General features: G+C 55.5%; 1 protein-coding gene across 1 annotated transcript; it reads right to left on the bottom strand.

Moving 5' to 3' along the window:
• Window positions 1–644: 644 nt before the first annotated feature.
• PNPLA3 (patatin like phospholipase domain containing 3) lies at window positions 645–16377 on the bottom strand. The gene is made up of 9 exons (XM_030320869.1): window positions 16177–16377; window positions 13375–13607; window positions 11702–11767; window positions 8952–9161; window positions 8020–8080; window positions 5468–5683; window positions 4489–4621; window positions 3393–3498; window positions 645–2965 (listed from the first exon to the last, which is right to left on the bottom strand). The coding sequence occupies exons 1-9, from the start codon at window positions 16361–16363 to the stop codon at window positions 2891–2893; spliced, it is 1287 nt and encodes a 428-aa protein (XP_030176729.1). The 5' UTR covers window positions 16364–16377; the 3' UTR covers window positions 645–2890.
• Window positions 16378–18865: the final 2488 nt, after the last annotated feature.

Raw genomic sequence — 18865 nt, 5'->3', positions numbered from 1 at the left:
GAACACGACTGTTAGGATCCGGGCAGGCAGCCAGAGGGGAGCAGGCTCCGACCTGGATCCGGGCTACCCCCGAGGTCAGGGGAGGTGAGCCTTGGCGCTTCGCGGGAGCGTGTGGCCCCACACGGCACCCGCCGGGCATGGGCTCCAGTGAGTAGGCTCAGGACAAGAGGCTGGGTTCCATAGTCCAGCAAGATTGGGACCAGCTGGAGGGGGTGGGGGAGAATGGGTTCAAGGAGTCTCTGGTGCCCAGCTCAGGTGACTTGGAATCTGACAGGCACAGGGCAGTTGTGCATTGGAGGGTTATACTGGTGAGTAGCCGAGGAATGGCCAGTGGAGGTGGCCAGGTGGGCTCAGAGACGGGGGGGGGGGTTCCTCAAGGTGAGGCCCCCAGGCCCCCAGATGCAGCTGTGAACTCTCAGTACAGCAGGCAAGGCTGAACCTTGGGGACAAGCCCAGCACTCAGGACAGTCTGGGGTCCCAGAAGGAGAGGGACTCTAGGGGAGGGTCTGGGCCAGTGTCTAGGATAGGGTCCATGTGGAGACCACCTGGCTGGCGGGGCCATAAACCGGGGGGGGGCATTTGAAGGGGCTCAAGGGAAGAAAACGAAATCAGGGCTTCTGGGAAAGGACGCAGACCCGACGGAAAACGTTTCAACATCACATTTATTAGGAGATCTTTTCCAGTGGAAGTGATAAGTATTTACCATAGAAATTTGCAAAACACAAGTGCAACAAATAAACTACGATTACAGATAACAGCATAATGATCACTACCGTCAGTGCTTCTGGTGAAGATGCTTTCAGTCTTTTCTCCATAGACCCACATGCACACCTTTTGTTGTTGTTGTTGCTCTTGTCATGGTTAAACCAAGACTAGGTTCATGCTCTGCACCAAGTTTCATTATCTGTTCCCCAAATAAAGACTGTGGCTCCCTGGCATTCAGTAGACTACACAGTGATGATTCCTGACAGTGGAAAATTCCAGAGCACAAATGTACCATATAAGGAGGAAGGGGTTCGTTTGCCAAGGTGGTAGGAACTTCAGAATGTGTTTCCGCGCTGAGAAGAACCCTCAGCAGTGCTGGAGAGGTGAGGGTCTGTGGGGGGGTGCGAGTGGGGTGGCATTTAAGGCACAGGTGGTGAGTGGAGCCTTGGCCATTTCTAAAAGAATATTATCCTTCTTTGTCTTAGCACACATTTTCTAAAAATGATAAAACACGTTTTCATTTTCAGGAGGTTGAACCATTTCAAAAAGTAGTAAGAAAATAAGTTGCATGTCATTCTACCAGCCGTTAACAGTTGCGGTGATTGGGAAACTTGAGAATCGGGGGCTCAGGGCAAGGCGTGAGGGTATGCTCCAAATTGCCCAGGTGGGTGTGGACCTGGCCTATCCTACCCCCAGGCCAGCTCAGCAAGGGGGACAGTGCCTTGCTCTGGGGCTCAAGAGGCGGGGAGAACCTACCGCTCACGAGCCCTTGCCTCACTTAGGGGGCAAAGCGCTCTCAGAACAGGAGCTTTGGTGCCCACATCCTGGAGACACAAGGACCCAGCAAGGAGCCACAAAGCGGGGTTCTGTGCGCTGGGCGGTGGCCCCGAATGTTCACAAGGAGCCTGCCTGGGAGGTCCCAATCTCATGGCAGCTCAAGGCTCACACAGAGGCTGTTCCTAGAACCACATTCCCTTTTCAAGGGGATGTGTTTGCAAGGAAGTGCTCTGTCTGAACCTGCTGGTTCTTCAGCTGCAACATGCTTACACAGCATAGGTGACAGCTGCAGCTTTGTGAGCTGATGCTGAAGATTTTGAACTGATCAGTGTCTTTTCTGTTCCACTTGAATGCATAAATGAAAACAGCACCTTTCACCTTGAGTCACATTACTCTGTCCTTGCTGACAAACCACACCTGGGGAGAAGGTAGGTCCCTGTCTCTTTGTCTCTGTTGAGGCTCTGGGAGTACAGAAGCGGGAAGGGGCCGTTGAGGAAAAAGGGGCGCGGACCACAAGCCCCTTCTGTTGTGCTGGGCTCCTGCCTGGGGGCCGGGGATGCCTGTCTGTGCACCAGATTTTTCCTAAGGCTTGCTAACACCTCACTGATTCACATAACCTATAATGCAACAGATAATAAGATTCCTGTATATTTTATGCAAAACTCTTATCACATATTTAGGCTAGGGCAAAAAAGTGTTCCAAAACGTAAGTCAGTTACCGCCTTTTAATGGCCATGACCAGCAGCGCCCTCCCTGGAGAAGGCTGCCCCCCCCCCGCCCCCCCCCCCCCACTGACCACCTCCTCTATGGGAGATGGGATCACGTTTCTCTTCCTTGCAGCCCCCAACACTGCACAACGGGCAGCCCAGCCCCCAGCCACAAGTCTCCCACCACCTGTCACGACACCGGCTGTGTGAGGAACCCTGCACTGGGAGGGCTACAAGACGGAGTTGGCAATGCCCCTCCCCACCGGGCTTCCCGTTGCCATTTCCCAGCCAGATGAGCTAACAGACACAAGAACTTACATATCAGACTTCCTTATGCTCCCGACCACCACACACACACCCTAAAGTAGCTTAGCCTGAGCCTGGCTTTTCGTAAACACAGTACATCGCTTTGGGTTTCAACAATCTGTAAATTCGGCACAGAGGCAGGACCCCACGCGTCACAGACACTGGAGCATTAGACGCCAGCGTGCAAGTACCCCTGCAAAGATCAGAAAGGCCTAGCATCTATGAGAGGACGTCCTAAACTTGTCTCCTCAAATGACTCAGAAACTTGTCTGCCCTCGGAGGGTAGGGAAGTAGGGGTCTTGCCCAACCCCAGCCCCAAAAGGCCAGGCCGGACAGGAGGGTGGCGCTGCTGAGTGGCTTGGCCCCTACTGGATGTCCACAGGTGTGCAGGTCCGCTAGGGAGCCAGGAGGCTAGAAACGCCCTCATGTTCCCCGGGGAAGGCCGCTGGCTGCTTGCCGGCACCTGGGGTCTGAAACACATGAAGGACGCTAACTCAGGTCTTCAGTCTCGGCAAGGGTGGAGGGACACCACCAGCCAAAGCTGAGCGCCCCACCGTGCACGCTCTGGGCGCCCCCGGGTGGTGGTGTCCAAAGCCACGGCGTCCCCCACGCTTCCGTGCTGGGGTGATGTCACCATCCTGGGATTCTAAGCCTGTGGCCCTCCCAGCCACCTGGACACTTCCCACTGGACGCCCACGGGCACAACAGAGCCCATCAGTTTCCTCACACAGACCAGCTCACCCACCAGCCTGCACCGCGTGCCATCCCCGGGCCGCCTCCTTCTGACCGGTAAGTCTGAGGTCCGACGAGAATCTACGTGACTAGGCACACACACCCCCCACTTCCAGATGAAAGGGGTGCCTGCCAGACCCACACACCCACAACCAAATCATCTACCTGGCGCGTGGGGAAGAGATGCGTCACCACTCGAGAACACGTGTGCAAGGTGATCCACTGTAGCCATCGGATGTCCTCAGGAATATCTGGAAGCCACGTCACCAGTCTGCAGGGATAAAAACAAGACACAGACACAAAACACACACACACACATGTAGCCGCATGAAAACGAGCCCAAACAAACACAAAACCAAAACGGAAGGCGGGTATCTTACCACCATGCCCTTTGTCCACACCATGCCCTTTGTCCAGGTAAACCGCCAGAGGCACTCCTAATTCTAATCTGATCAATCCCAGGAGGTGGATTAGGGACGGTCAACCCAAGACAAACCGACGTAAAAGCCCCAGAGCAAAGTTAGGTCACTCTGGGCTTGCTTTCTGGGCTCCAGAAAGCTCAAGGGGTACACGTGGAAATAAAAGAAAAAGGGCCTGGTTTGCCAGGCTTCCCCCATGGGGCAAGGTGCCCGCTGTAGCTTATGCAGAGAATCTCATAGCCAAGGTAGCCCAGGGTTGTGTTCGAGCCCAGCAGACTCCCCCGACCCCTGACGCCCAGGTCGCCAAAAGGACCCGTGCGGTGGGCTTTGTAAACGCCTGATCAGACCCCACCCCAGGGCAGAGGTGTCGGGGAGCAGACGGCTAATTCAGTAGAGCGGGGAAGGGATCTGGACAGGTTCACCAAGGACAAGAGGACTGAGCTGGATTCTGAAGGGTGGTCTGGCCTCTAAAAGGTGGACGGAAGGCCATGCCGACCAACCCCCTTAAAAAGACCGTAAACGCCAACGTGAATCTGAAGAAAGCAGACGTGAGACAAATACCCTGAATTCAAGAGTCTGCCTCATGCCCTCCCGACACACCATGAATAAAATCCCCAAATGAAAAGCGCAGACCTACAAGAGGGAGCAAACGAGAAAAGCATCGAGAAAAGAGGGGGGCTCTTCATCGAGAGAAGTGAGGCACCTTTCGGGGTGCTCCTTACAGAGAGGGAGCTCCATCCCGCTCTACCAGGAGCCAGGCCACGGGGGAAGACGCTCACGTGGATTCTCCCCATCTGCACCCAACCAGGGAGGAAGGCACAAAGCCACACAAAAACGCTCACCTCTGGACCACAGCAACGGCAGATTCCACGGGCAACGTACAAGGCAGCATCGCAAAGGACAAGATCTTAACTGGCAAGGAGTTGCAAATCTTGCTCATGCATCTCTCTTGGCTTTTAACTGCTTCACTCAGAGCTGAAAAATACAATTTGGAGGCGTGCCTCCCACCAGTGTGAACACCAAACCACCTTGTCCAGCTAGTGCTTGGAATTTCTGTGAAATACGTAAATCCTGGCGTACAAAGAATCAGACGCATTCACAAATGAGATCCAACGAGGAGTAAGCCCAGAAGAGCCCTTCGATAGCCCACAGGACAAAGGGTTCCCAACGAACAACTCTCTTTTAAATGAGAACCATTTTTAGGGGCGCTTGGGTGGCTCAGTCGGTTGGGCGTCCGACTTCAGCTCAGGTCACGATCTCACAGTCTGTGAGCTCGAGCCCCGTGTCGGGGTCTGTGCTGACAGCTCGGAGCCTGGAGCCTGCTTCGGATTCTGTGTCTCCCTCTCTCTCTGCCCTTCCCCCACTCATGCTCTGTCTCTGTCTCAAAAATAAATAAAAACATTAAAAAAACTTAAAAACAAAATATCACCACCCAACGGAGATTCAACATTGTTGGGGAGGCAGGGAAACACCGGGGCGGGGCATCCTCAAGAAAGAAGGCTTTGAGACAGGTGGGCAGGCAAAGAGCGGTTCTGAAACAACAGACCCACCCCCGTGGCCCCTGGAAATCCAGTGTGCCTGGTACTCAAAACAGCTGGAGTCAGCTTCCCTCTGGCCATGACCCCACGGGAAGAGAGACTGAGCAAGGTGCCCGAGGGGGGTGATGGGCCTGCACCAGGAGCGGGGCCCCCACACCCCGCCCTCTCCATCTCCTGCAGGGCCGGGTCACCTTCCTCCACAACACACAGAAAAGAAGCCCCTTGGGTCGCTGTCACGGGAAACGACACCGCCTGCCATCCCCGCCACCCGAGCTGCCGGCACCTGTGGTGAGCCTGGGCGGCAGGGTCTCCAGGATGCTCTCGTCCCAGGGCAGGATGCTGACACGCAGGTGGTCCAGCAGCTCGTCTCCCTCCATCTTCGTCCCCCAGGCAGCCGCCCTCGGGGGAGACGCCGGCCTCGTGTGTTCCGAGGGGGGCACGAGGAAGCCCCACTCTTTTGGAGATAAACTCGGGCCCGGCCGAGGCCCGCTGCAGATGCCTACCAAGGGTGCGGGAAACCAGGCACCGGGTGAACTTGGGCGGCCGGGGTCACTGCTCACACACCCACCCACAGAACGACGTGGGGGCAAAGCCACGGGCTGTAGGCCTGTTGCCAGCCAACTACGAGGCGAGGCGGGGATCCACGAGGGCAGGGGTTCCCTGCCAGGGAGAAAGAAGGGTGGGGCTTTGAAGCCAGAGAGATGTGAGTTTGGCTGGCTCTGGCTTGATCACCCACTAGCGGTGTGGGCTCCACAGCCACACGAGGGGGCATGAAGGTAAAACGGGAATTCTAATTAACGGGTAACGACTGAACCACCGGCTAAGCCTGTGTTGCGGGCCCTGAGTTAGGAACTTCATAATAATCTGTTCCCAGAGGACAACCCCTACCCGGGCCAGCCTGGCTGAGGGCCCCACTTAGATCTTTAGACTCAAACCCAGCACAGAAGCTGCAAATGCCAGGCTTTGGAATTACCAAGACTCCAACCTGGACATTCTTAATCCAAACTCCCTTTGCTACAGATGGAGAAACAGAGGCCCTGGGAGGGAGGTGGTTTGTCCACAGTCACCGAGTTAGGAAAGTCACTGAATCACCTGAGTGCGAGCCTAAGGGGTCTGCTGCTGTCACCGATTCCCAGGTTCCCTCCAACTTCCGTCCCCAGCCCAGACGGCTCTCCGGCACTTTGGGCCCTGACATCAACTGCCTCCAGCACAAGTGGCCAAAAATGTCCCTGGGCCACTGCACACCCACCCGGCCCACAAGGAGCAGGCCACCCTTCCCAAAGAACACGTTCCCTCCCCCTCCTGAGAGCCCTGAACCGGGGGACAGGGCATCCCCTGCCCGGGCTGCTAAAGCCAGGACCCGGGACTTCGTTCCAGATCCTTCCCCTTCCTGAATCTCTAACTGGTCATCTTTGAGCCCTGTCCCCTCGGGCCTCGCCAGTCCCCCAGAGACCAGCATCTTGCCCTCTCCACCTGCAGCCAAAGCCCTCTGCTGACCTCCCTCACTCCTGCTTCAGCAGCCCTCAGTGGCTCCCTACGGCTGCAGGCGTCAGGAGTCAGCCAGGTCCGGCCCTGCCCCTCCCCCCTCTCTGCCCACCTCTCAGCGTCCCCCACCCCCTGCCACTCCAGCTACGTGCGCCTTCTTCCCATCCTCCAACCAACCATGCTCTCTGTGGTCTGCAAGCCTCCTGTTCGTGTCCCCCCGTGCGCAGGATGCTCCCATCCATCCCAGAGTTGCAACATGACTGACATCTTCCTGAAGCCATGCCTTCCCCCAGGCCATGCAGATCCCTCCTGCGTGATCCTACGGCATCCTGTATCTTCCTATCAGGGCACTCGGCACACGTCATCCTTCCGTTTACTTATCTGCCCACCTGACCACCAGACTAAGCTCTAGGAGGGCAGGGGCCACATCTGCCTATTCACTGTGGCATCCCTGGCACAGAGCCAATAGCTTGGCACCTAGAAGGTATACAGTCGACGCTTTCTGAGTGGACAGATACGTGTATGTCCTTTTAACCATGACTTCTCCGTGGTCTTGGCCAAAGACTAATTCCGAGAAGCCATACAGAAAACATACGTACTTTTATTATTTTTATTTTTTTAAAGAGGGCGCAAGCAGGGCAAAGGCAGAGAGAGAGGGAGACAGAGGAACTGAGGACCCGAAGGCGGCTCTGCACTGCCGGTGATGAGCCTGACGCTGGGCTCCAACTCGCCAACTGTGAGATCACGGCCTGAGCCGAAGCCGGACGCTCAACTGACTGAGCCACCCAGGCGCCCCAGGAACCAACGTTTAGTATTCAAGAAAAATAGCTCCAAATACATCTAATATTGCGAGAGCCCAACTCCCACAGCCCAGACCAGCCAGATGACCCAAAGGCAGGAACCTGTCCCACAAAGGACATCAGCTGACCTTGTGGGTGTGACCCACACCTGGCTGGAGATAACTTGGGGCTCAGGGCCGGACACCTTGCTTAACTTCCTCTCTTGTTTACCAAAACGTTCAAAATAGTTTGAGCAGAAAAGAAAAACGAACAGAACGGTTCAGACAGGTGGCACTAAGGAGGGAGAGAGCCCTGGAACTGTGACACCCGGTGTCCCAGCCCCAGCCCTGCCGCTCAGTGAGTGCAGTGTGGCCCCTGGCTCACATCATCTCCCCCTTTATAAAATGGGACAAAGATTTCCTCTCTCACAATGCTAACATGTGGGGTAAGCAAGTTGCGAAGTGAAGACCCTCAGCCCCGAGTTTCTACCTAACCTCAACCTCCAGCTTCTGACTGCTAACGAAAAGCTTGTTAGAAGGACACGTCTGCCCCCCACCTCGCCCATACATACCATTCTCTTCCAAGAATCTGGTGGCGTCTAAATACCCGCGAAGGCATATCTCTCCAAGCACCTGGCAACACATCGAGTAAGGTCACTACAGTGGAGGGGGCCATTCCGAAGGCTCCCGAGACAAACGGAAGAACCCTCCCCACTCCGAGCTGCTCAATGGCCCAGCACAGCCCCAGAGACGCTGGACAAAGGGCTCCGTGCTCTGAGAAAGCACAAGTTCCACTTTCATGCAAGGCTGGGCTCAGAGGACATCCCCTCCGTGGAGCCTTTGCTGGTGGCCCAGCATGACGGGGGCTGGTTTCTCCGGGCCCCCTCCGTCCCAAGACCAGCCTCCACCCTAACAAATACCGGGGCCCGTTCCAGCTGTCACTGGGACAGTTAACGGCAGCCGTCTCTACTCCTCTGAATACAAACCACACATGCAAACCAAGGTCCAGCCTTCCCTTGTCGCCTGGAACACACGCTGTCCACACAACAGCCTACACACAGCCTTCCTTCTCCCCAGAGCACCATTCGTGTCCAGGGTTTACACGTTTTACGTTTTGGTTTTCTGTTTTTGTTTTTTGTTTGTTTGTTTTAATATTAGGGAGAAGAAACCTCCTACAACAATCGAGAAAGATTAAACCACCAAATGTGGTGTGGTTCTTGACCACACTTGGAGATAAGAATCAGAGCCCCTTGGAGGTGGGATCTGAGCTACAGGGCTGTTTAAATCTTCCCAGGTGATTCCAGTGGTCAGAGTGGGGCAGCACTGAGCTCCCAGGACGGACACTCTTCCCTGAGTTCCTTTTCACTGGGGGGGGGGGGGGGGGGCGCGGGGAGGGGAGGGGAGGGATCTGATTCCGTTTGTGGAAAGAGCCATTGGTAGATATCCCGGCAAATGGGGAAGCAGAGAAGAGCTGCACCCCCAAAACACACAGCCCCCAACTCACCTTGAGATCTGGAGGAAATAACGCTCGTATTAGAAGGTAGACATTCTCCGGGCAGAGGCGCAAACTGAGCTTGGTTAATTCCACGTGAAGAAAGTTTGTGGACTTGACTTTAGGGCAGATATCATACTCCCCAAAGAAGGGGGACACGGTGATGGTCGTTTTGGAATCAAAGAAGGGGATGTTGTTAGTTATTCCTCCATCCACGTATCGCTTTTATGGGGAAGAATAAAGGACATAGCGTCAGAAACTCCGGGCTGGTGTTTTATGTGTATTCCAGATTATGGGGAGAGGCCTCTCAGAGCCTCAGGCTGGTATGGTGAGAAGACAAGGTTCTGGAAACTTTCCGTCAACAAATCCTCATTGAACATTTCTATGCCAGACCAGGCTCTAGGCTGGCACTCAGGATTGCTATATCCTGTTGTGTAGTTTGTGCACCGCACAAAAAGTGCCTGGCGACGAGGCGGACAGAGGCTGGAGCCCAGCCCACATCATGCTGGCCAAGTCTGAAGCCCAGGAGGCCACCTCTAGGTGTGCCCATATAATTTGCATGAAAGGGATCTGTTCGGGCAGGAGCTCTGTGTGCGCTGGAGACAGAGTATGATGTAGATCCTGCCGTGAAAGTGACAGAGGTCATGGGTTAGATTCCAGACCCCTCTTGCTGCTTGGAAAATCAGAACGAGCACCTTGAGGAGCTTTGGAGACCTAAATGGCCGTGAACCTGGGATCAAGGCAGCCAGAAAACATTTTTTGTATCCACGGCCTAGTGGCATCTGGGATCAGCTACCGTGGGCATCAATTTCCCTACATCCATATCCTCCCACAACTTTAGGCTGCCACAGGCAGGTTTTGGTACAATTTGGACAAAGTCTGCACCCATCAAAGTGAAGTCTAGAATGATTCCCAAGTCCAAGGCCATCACAGCTCAGCTGTCTGTGCCCACAGAGGAAGGCCTTCAAGTATCACAGCCAGAAGACTCCCCAGCCAATCCTTCCCGAGGCCTAAACGAGTCCAGAGAACGGCCCATGCTCAGCCACATCTTAGGCATGAAGACATGCTCGCCTTAGGGGCACCGGTGGCGCTCAGTCGGCTGAGTGCAGACTTCGGCTCAGGTCATGATCTCACGGTTTGTGGGTTCAAGCCCTGCCTCAGGCCTCGTGCTGACAGCTCGGGGCCTGGAGCCTGCTTCAGATTCTGTGTCTCCCTCTCTCTCTGCCCCTCCCCCACTTGCACTCTGTCTCTCTCTCAAAAATAAATACACATTGGGGCACCTGGGTGGCGCAGTCGGTTGGGCGTCCGACTTCAGCCAGGTCACGATCTCGCGGTCTGAGTTCGAGCCCCGCGTCGGGCTCTGGGCTGATGGCTCAGAGCCTGGAGCCTGTTTCCGATTCTGTGTCTCCCTCTCTCTCTGCCCCTCCCCCGTTCATGCTCTGTCTCTCTCTGTCCCAAAAATAAATAAACGTTGAAAAAAAAAATTTAAAAAAAAAAAAATAAAAAAAAAATAAATAAATAAATACACATTAAAAAAACTAACATATTGGGGCGCCTGGGTGGCTCGGTCGGTTAAGCGTCCGACTTCGGCTCAGGTCACGATCTCACGGTCCGTGAGTTTGAGTCCCGCGTCGGGCTCTGTGCTGACAGCTCAGAGCCTGGAGCCTGTTTCGGATTCTGTGTCTCCCTCTCTCTCTGCCCCTCCCCCACTTGTGCTCTGTCTCTCTCTCTCTCTCTCTGTCTCTCTCAAAAATAAATAAACATTAAAAAATAGTTTAAAAAAAAAACCATATATATGCCTGCAGAACAGACAGCTCGGCCTGTGTTTCCCCATCCCAAGTAGGGCTCAGCAATGGGCCAAAACACATACTTGTGGAATGGAACCAAATCCAAAGCCCTGTTGGCAGCTTCTGCCTAAAGCCATGGGCCGCAAAGGGCAGAATCGGACCCACGGTGGGCTGAAACCCTCAAGCCCTGAGAATAAAGCACTACCTTAAGCAAGTAACAGACCCTTAAGCATCTTATACTTTAACCGGGGCACCGGGGACCTATCCTTGGTGCTCTGGCAAAGATTAAGTGAATCAGCTTACCTTCCAGGTAGCCAGATAATTAATTCTACATGAAGGTGGTTTTGTTTCCCCGGGCAGCCTAGAAGGGGGCTATGGCTAGGGAACCTCTGTCTGAAAGGCCAAGAGAGCAAAAGACTCTGCATCTGGGGATGGGTCCCAGGCTGCCTGAAGCAAGTGCTCTGCAGGCAGGAGCTGTGCAGTTAGTTTAAAAGCAGACTCAGGGCGCCTGGGAGGCTCAGTCGCTTAAGCGTCTGACTTCAGTTCAGGTCATGATCTCACGGTCCGTGAGTTCGAGCCCCGCGTCGGGCTCTGTGCTGACAGCTCAGAGCCTGGAACCTGCTTCGGATTCTGTGTCTCCCTCTCTCTCTGACCCTCCCCCGTTCATGCTGTGTCTCTCTCTGTCTCAAAAATAAATAAACATTAAAAAATAAATAAACAAACACAAGCAGACTCGGGGTGCCCGGGAGGCTCAGTCGCTTAAGCGTCTGACTTCAGTTCAGGTCATGATCTCACAGTTCGTGGGTTTGAGCCCCGCGTTGGGCTCTGTGCTGACAGCTCAGAGCCTGGAGCTCCTTTGGAATCTGCGTCTCCCCCTCTCTCTGCCCCTCCCCTGCTCATGCTCTGTCTCCCTCTCAAAAACAAACATTAAAAAAAATTAAAAACAAAAAAAAAACAAAACCAAAGCAGACTCACCACGCCTCTGAAGGAAGGAGGGATTAGGCCACAGTAGAAAGGGATGAAGGAGGAACAAACCAAGGCCTGAGGAGACAAAAAGAAGTGTAACTACAGGCCAGAACATCCTGTCTTCGATTCCCCTGGGCCAGCATGAGCCCTCTTCAAATGAACAGAGAAGCAAGCCTAGAGTGCTCTTTGGAGATGGGGTGCTTGCATGAACGAGCTGAACGGGTAACAAACGAACCCTCACACTTGTATTTCAGGCCTAAGGATAAGCTCCTAAAACACTGTGGGTATCAACTTCCTGTCCCTTTCCCCATGGGAGACAGCCGTACGGGGCCCTCGCAGACGGGACCCAGCGTCGCTGACCGACAGGGAAGACACCAGACAGGGGCTTTGCAAATGCTGACCTTCCTGAGAATCACGTGGAAAGCATGCCGCCCACACGCTCCACGGCCTACCCCAGGATTCTGGCGTAGCAGGCTGGAGGCACCCGAGACCCTACCATCTGAACAGGCTTCTAGGTGCCGCTGATGCTGGGGGTCCAACCAGCACACTGAGTAGCATGGAGCCATGGGGCGGGAAGCAGGACCGACCCCCTGAGAGAACCCGGCTCCTGCAAGCACGGGCCAGTGCTGGCTATCTAGACAAGGCTTCTGGAAACAAGGCTAAACAGAGGTTGATCCTGGCTGCTGAGATGCTGCTGGTTACACGTGCCAGGCTGCTGGCTCCTATGGGGCATATTAAGTGCAATATAGTCCGAGTAACTCTGGTAAAAGGCATCAGCCAAATTAAATGGGATTTTGAGGGGCGCCTGGGTGGCTCAGTCGGTGAAGCATCCGACTTCAGCTCAGGTCATGATCTCACGGTTCATGGGTTTGAGCCCCACGTCGGGCTCTGGGCTGACGGCTCAGAGCCTGGAGCCTGCTTCGGGTTCTGTGTCTCCCTCTCTCTCTGCCCCTCCCCTGCTCACGCTTTGTCTCTGTCTCTCTCAAAAATAAATAAACATTTAAGAGAAAAATAAATAGGGGCGCCTGGGTGGCTCAGTCGGTTGAGCGACCGACTCCGGCTCAGGTCACGATCTCACAGCTCGTGAGTTCAAGCCCCGCGCCAGGCTCTGTGCCGACCACTCAGAGCCTGGAGCCTGCTTTGGATTCTGTGTCTCCCTCTCTCTCTGCCTCTAACCCACTCGCGTTCTGTCTCTGTCTCTCTCAAAACATAGATAAACATTGAAAAAAAAATTTTTTTAATAAAGAAAAGAAAAATAAATAAATAAACAGGATTTTGATACAGTAAGTGATCTTCTCCGAGCTAGACCCTTAGGCCAGAGGCGAGGAATCCCACCCTCGTGGGACCTTACTCCACATGTGCTCATCGCAGAACACACATCGTGGGGATGGGGATCCTTGGAAGACGTGGTCACGAGCCACGTCTTGAAGGGGGGCAGGTGGTATTTGAAACTGAAACTGACAGCGGGCATCCGAGGTTCACCTATGCTAGGACCAGACCACCAGAGGCACACCCAGTTAACGTCACCATGGGGGCAGGAAGCCAACCAGCATCCCCCCTAATCCAGTTCCCCTGCGTCTTAAGAAACGAGGCCAGTGGCCTATGACAGCCCTCTCTGGGTTGCAGCCAAAGTGAAATCGCTTTTCTTACTGGACAATCCCCCGGGTAAGCAAACTGCTTACATCCACGACTTCGTCTTTGGACTGAAAATCAGACACCAGCACACTTTCACCATCAGACACTCTGGTGAGTGAGACGCACATTCTGCCAGAGATGAGCGTGTGGACGTTGGCTGGCAGGTGTCTGTTGAGATGTTCTCGAATGTAGCTAGTCGCACGGAAGGACGGATGGAAGATGCCAATGTTCCGTCTCCTGGCAGCACAGACGAGGCCCATGAGCACATGCATGATCTTGTCTGGGGGGCGGCAAGACACAAATATACAAAGGATGGTGCCCCGTGGAGACGGCAGTGACCAGAAACCAGGCGGCAAGGAAGCTGCCAACCGTTTTCCAGTCCTGCACGAATACGGCAGCCACAGGCGGCTACGGAGCCCTTCCGACACGGCTCAGTCCAATCCGAGATGTATAAATGACGCACCTGAATTCAAAGGCTTCGTACAAAAAAAAAAAAAAAAAATCTAATAAAATATGTCATTAATAATGTTTTTATATCGGTTAGCTGTAAAGATGAAAATGATAGGCTGGCTGTATTGGGATGAATGACATTTTCATTTCAATTGTATCTTTCGCTTTTTTTCAGCTCGGCGGCTGGGAAAATGTGAAACAGCACACGCAGCTGCACTGTCTTTCTATTGGACACTGCGGGCCCAGGTTCCCGCCACGGGAACAGGCCCCCAGAGGCCCAGGGGAGCTCGCTCTCACCTACACGTCCCCAAAGCCCGAAGCGGGAACTCCTCAGGAAGGGAGCGTCAGCACAAAGGACCTACCTAACACTGCAGGCAGCAGAGAATGAGTGCAGGCTGGGGCCCCAGTGCGAAGCCTGCCTCCAGCTCCTACTAGACGAGCGACCTCAGAAAGTCGCTTCACTGCCTCTCTCCGTCTCAGATTGTGCACGTTTTCACTTTGGGGACAGAGGGGATTAGATACACTACCATCTGTAAGGTACTCAACCCAGAGAAGGCTCCTCGTAAAGGACTAGATTTAATCTTCAGGCTCTGACACCAGGATTACCACTGTCCAGTGGGCATGGGCCACATTCGTGCTCCGTCCAGCCTCACTCAGCGGCCTGGACCGCTCTGGCTGATTTGCACGGCGCTGGCATGGCAGGACCACGAGTCCCCACCCTGACCCCTGGGTCATAAATCCTGAGATGCGGAAGGACAGACATAAGCCAGCCCGTCTTGGCCCACCTCTGACCTCAGCTCAACTCTCCCGACACGTGTGGCCCCACGGAGCCCAGGTGCAAGGGGCAAAGTTGCACACAGCTGGCACATTCTGCCCGCCTCTCCTGCCAAGCACCTGGCTAAGAAGCACTCACGGGAACTCTTTCCAAGTTGCAGCCCTAGGAAACTTTCCTCAGTGGTCCCCAAATGAGACAGGAGGTTAAAGCAGGGCTCCTGCCCAAACCACCCCACTTTCCAAGGATCTGGTGGTCCCCAAGCCTCCCCCTGTTCTACAGGGCACAGACCAGGACTGCACCTGTCCTCTGCCAGTTAGGAACCCTCTCTATACTAGAGTCAGCACAGGCCACCTTGACACACAAAGGCCGTCTTTTATCACCCCCGAAGCCCAGAGTGTGCCGACTGGCTATGTGGCCACACGAATCCTCCCTGAGGCCACAATTCCTGCCCTTTGCTCCCCTCCCTGTCAGTGGAGAAGCCAGCTGGGGCCTCTCTCCTAATCCCCACCTCCCAGTCAGCCCAAGGCCTGCTCACTGATCCTATCTAACTGCAGGCGATTCCTGGCCACCGGGATCAAAGTCATTCCCTGCTGGTGGAGTCTAACAGTCCCCATTCCCAGGAAAGGCAAAGAATAAACTGCTAAGGAAGTTGAGCAGGGGCCAGTGAGGTGCACGGTCTTCCGGTCTGGGGATCTCTGGGTGCCAACAGCTCTAGCTGCCACCAGTCCCAGGTCCTGTCCCCTGGCTCAGAACCCCAGGCCACACCCTAGTTTGGCCCAGCTGGGCACAAGCTCCACATCTGTCCCTCCCACAACTACCCACATACACAGATGTTTCATTAGCACAAGATTCAAATGCACAGGACCTCATTTCCAGCGGCACTGAGCAGGGTGGGGGTGGGTGGAAGGATGACATGGGGGATGTCCAGGGATCTACCCCAGCCCCTAGGAACGATATCTAGCACTCCCCCAATACACACACACACACACACACACACACACACACACACACACCGCACGCGCCCCACCCCGCCTTGTCCCTTTAACCTCAAATCAGCAAACCTGCCCAGGAAAACTCTGGAGGGTTGTCCTCCCCCTGAAAGGCTACCCAGCCCCCAGGAGGTGGGGCGGAGGGGGTTTGTCTCCAATCCCTGTAGTCGCCAGAGCGAAGAAGGCTCCCACTCCGGGTCAGAGGCCAACGCCCTGCTCCTGGGGGCAGGCCCGCCCTGCTCCGGACCCAGGGCAAATCGCCCAAAGCTTTGTGAGCTGATGGGGACCATAGGGGCCAGCTCCACCCTCGACGCCCCATCCCCGGTCCTGCTCCCTCCTCCGCGTCGCTCCAGATGAGCCCACTCTCAGTCCCGGGGCGAAGGGCTTCCCGCAAGCCCGGGCGCCAGGGCGGGGTTGGGGTGGGGATGCGCTCGGGGTTCCCACGCCCACGGCAGCCAACCCCAGGCGCGTCCCCCTCCCAGGCTGGCGAGTGAGCCACCCGCCGGCGCAGGGCGAGAGGACACTTGGGAGGAAGCCTCTGTCCGGGCAGGGGCCCCGGGGATGCACCCCGCGGTGTCCGCGTCCAATGTCAGCTCCACCGGGCGCCCCGCGACCCGTCCCCGCGCGGGACATACCTAGGGGCATCCCACAGAGGAAAGTGACGCAGTGCAGCGCCCCGGCCGAGGAGCCGAAAAACATGCGCGCGTCGCGGAGGAGGTGCGGGGCGCGCTCGCTCAGGCAGTTTGTCACCCCGATGTGGTAGAAGCCCAGGAAGCCGCAGCCCGAGAAGGACAGGCTCCAGTCGCGCCTGGGGTCGTACATAGCGGCGGCGCTCCGGGGGCCCGGCGCAGGGGCTCTCGGGTCCGCGCGCGCCGCGGACGGCCGTCCAGGTCCCGGGCCGCGGTCCGCCCTGCACCGCCGGCGCCCGCGCGCGCTCCCGGGGCGGCCTCTAGGCCGCGGCTCAAGCAGTCCCTGCGTGACGTCAGCCCGGCAGCCCCGCCCCCTCGGGCCATGCAAATGAGGGGCCGCCAGAGCGCTAGGGGAGGGGAGGGGGAGGGGAGGGGGAGGGGAGGGAGGGGGAGGGGGGAGGGGAGGGAAGGGGGAGGGGAGGGGGGGAGGGGAGGGGGGAGGGGGCGCTCCTGGGTCTCGGCTCGGGAGGCAGGGCTGGGGGCGGGGGCGGAGAAGAGAAGAGGACCTTGCCCCCAGGTCGGCGGAGGAGGGTAATTTTCCATCCCCAAGTGGCCGTGCACGTCCTGGAGAGAAACCGCTCCCTTTCCCCGTTCCTTCCCATCCCTTAAGTCAGCGACAAGTAGCAGTCGCCCTCTTAGCTCCTTGGGATCCTGTGATACTATCTTTTCCCTCTGCACACGGGACCGCGAACCTCCAGCAGGCACCAGCGTCTCAACAGAGTGGAAGGTCTTTGCTTGATTTTCCTGCCGTTTTTGTTTGTTTGCTTGCTTGTTTTTTGTGTGATGCCTTCACTTCCTGGCAAGTGGTAGAGGTTTTTCGTTGAGTGATACTGACATGAGGTTTCCGTTCCACCGTGTCATGGATAAGTTGAAGTTGGGGATAACCGGTGCTGGGGGGTGGGCAGTGCAGGAACGAGGGAGTTTGCGGGCATCTTTAGGAAGTGCCAAAAATGCCCCCTGACCCTTGTGCTCTGCACAGAGCATTCCCACAGCAGCCTGTGCAGGGAGGTTAGGCATCTGTCCGGAGCCAGAAGTCTGGGTCTCCCGGGCCATCCTACTTCCCTGTCGATGTGGACAGAGAAACCTCCTCCCTTCTCTACAGACGGGGGTGTGGAGTACAAGGAGTGTGGGCTTTGGAATCAGGTCACCCCTCCCTTTCTGTGCCTCAGTGTCCTCATCTGAAAATGACAGGCTTCCTGTCAGGATTCAAGATATCACTCGTGGGGGCGCCTGGGTGGCTCAGCCAGTTAAGCATGGGACTTCGGCTCAGGTCATGATCTCACGGTTTGTGGGTTCGAGCCCCGCATCGGGCTCTGTGCTGACAGCTCAGAGCCCGGAGCCTGCTTGGGATTCTGTGTCTCCCTCTGTCTCTGCGCCTACCCAGCTCCTGCTCTGTCTCTCTCTGTCTCTCTCTCTCTCAAAAATAAATAAACGTGAAAAAAATATCAAAATACCACTTGTGAAGCGCCTGGACATGTGGATTGCGCATGACCTTCCCACCCACAAACCTTCCTGAGCCCGAGACATCCCCTGCTTTGCTGTGCCCGTGGGAGTGGGGAGCTGGGAACAGGGCAGAGAATTGCACAATGTGCTCCTTCCCAGCTGGGGTCAGACAGGGCGATGTCCAACCTTCTTGTTTCAACTCCTCTGTTGTAAACAGGTGTTCTTCTTGTGGCCTGCTGATTCATGGATGGATTTCACATTTTTGTGCTTTTTGTTGCTGATATTGCTATCTTTTTTTTTTTCAACGTTTATTTATTTTTGGGACAGAGAGAGACAGAGCATGAATGGGGGAGGGGCAGAGAGAGAGGGAGACACAGAATCGGAAGCAGGCTCCAGGCTCTGAGCCATCAGCCCAGAGCCCGACGCGGGGCTCGAACTCACGGACCGCGAGATCGTGACCTGGCTGAAGTCGGACGCTTAACCGACTGCGCCACCCAGGCGCCCCTGATATTGCTATCTAAAATGGCTCCACACACAATGCTGAAGGGCTGTCTGGTGTTCCCGAGTTCGAGACGGCTGTGCGTGCCTTGCAGAGAAAATACCCGCATTAGATACGATTCGTCCAGGCACAGGTTACAGTGCTGGTGGTGGCTCTGAGTTCAATATTAATGAGTCATCTAGATACATATATATTTCTATATAATATATACTTCTGTTTTTAAACGGAAAACACGCGTAACTTAAAGGTTCTGTATTGATGGGTTGGCAAAAGTGTTAACGACCAGAGGCACATAGGAACTCAACCCTGTATCTCCTATAAGAACAATTCAGGGGTCACTGATTAAGCATAAGCATAATTCACAGCGATAGAACCACTGTGAATAATGAAGACTGGCTGTACTTCACCGAAACTCCGTGAAGGGGGGCAGGTGGGTTCTGTGGACCCTGGGGGTTCTTTCCTCCATAGAACCAAAAGTGCAGAGTTGTCTGCTCTGACGGTGCTCGCTCAGTCCCCTCACCTCCTCCTGCAGGGCTGGGCAAAATGAGGGCAGGCATCCTTCACCCAGTTAAGAAACCCCAACATCCGGGGACTGAGCCTGAGGGTTTGGCTTCTCTATCAACCTACCAGGTGTCCTGATCCTTTTTCTGTGCTCCCCTTGGTGCCCCTGACTTGCTTCTGACCCTTCTGCCT

This window comes from Lynx canadensis, chromosome B4, assembly GCF_007474595.2.
Source record: "Lynx canadensis isolate LIC74 chromosome B4, mLynCan4.pri.v2, whole genome shotgun sequence".
Lineage (NCBI taxonomy): Eukaryota > Metazoa > Chordata > Mammalia > Carnivora > Felidae > Lynx > Lynx canadensis.
This window is presented reverse-complemented; position numbering and strand designations above follow the sequence as displayed.

Excerpts from the sequence above, each read along its gene's own strand:
- PNPLA3 (XM_030320869.1), bottom strand. The coding sequence starts at position 16,363 with ATGTACGACCCCAGGCGCGACTGGAGCCTGTCCTTCTCGGGCTGCGGC. Across the intron at positions 13,608-16,176 it reads CCTCTGTGGGATGCCCCTAG|ACAAGATCATGCATGTGCTC; the intron begins GTATGTCCCGCG and ends GCCGCCCCCCAG. Across the intron at positions 3,499-4,488 it reads GCCGTTGCTGTGGTCCAGAG|ACTGGTGACGTGGCTTCCAG; the intron begins GTGAGCGTTTTT and ends TTATCCCTGCAG.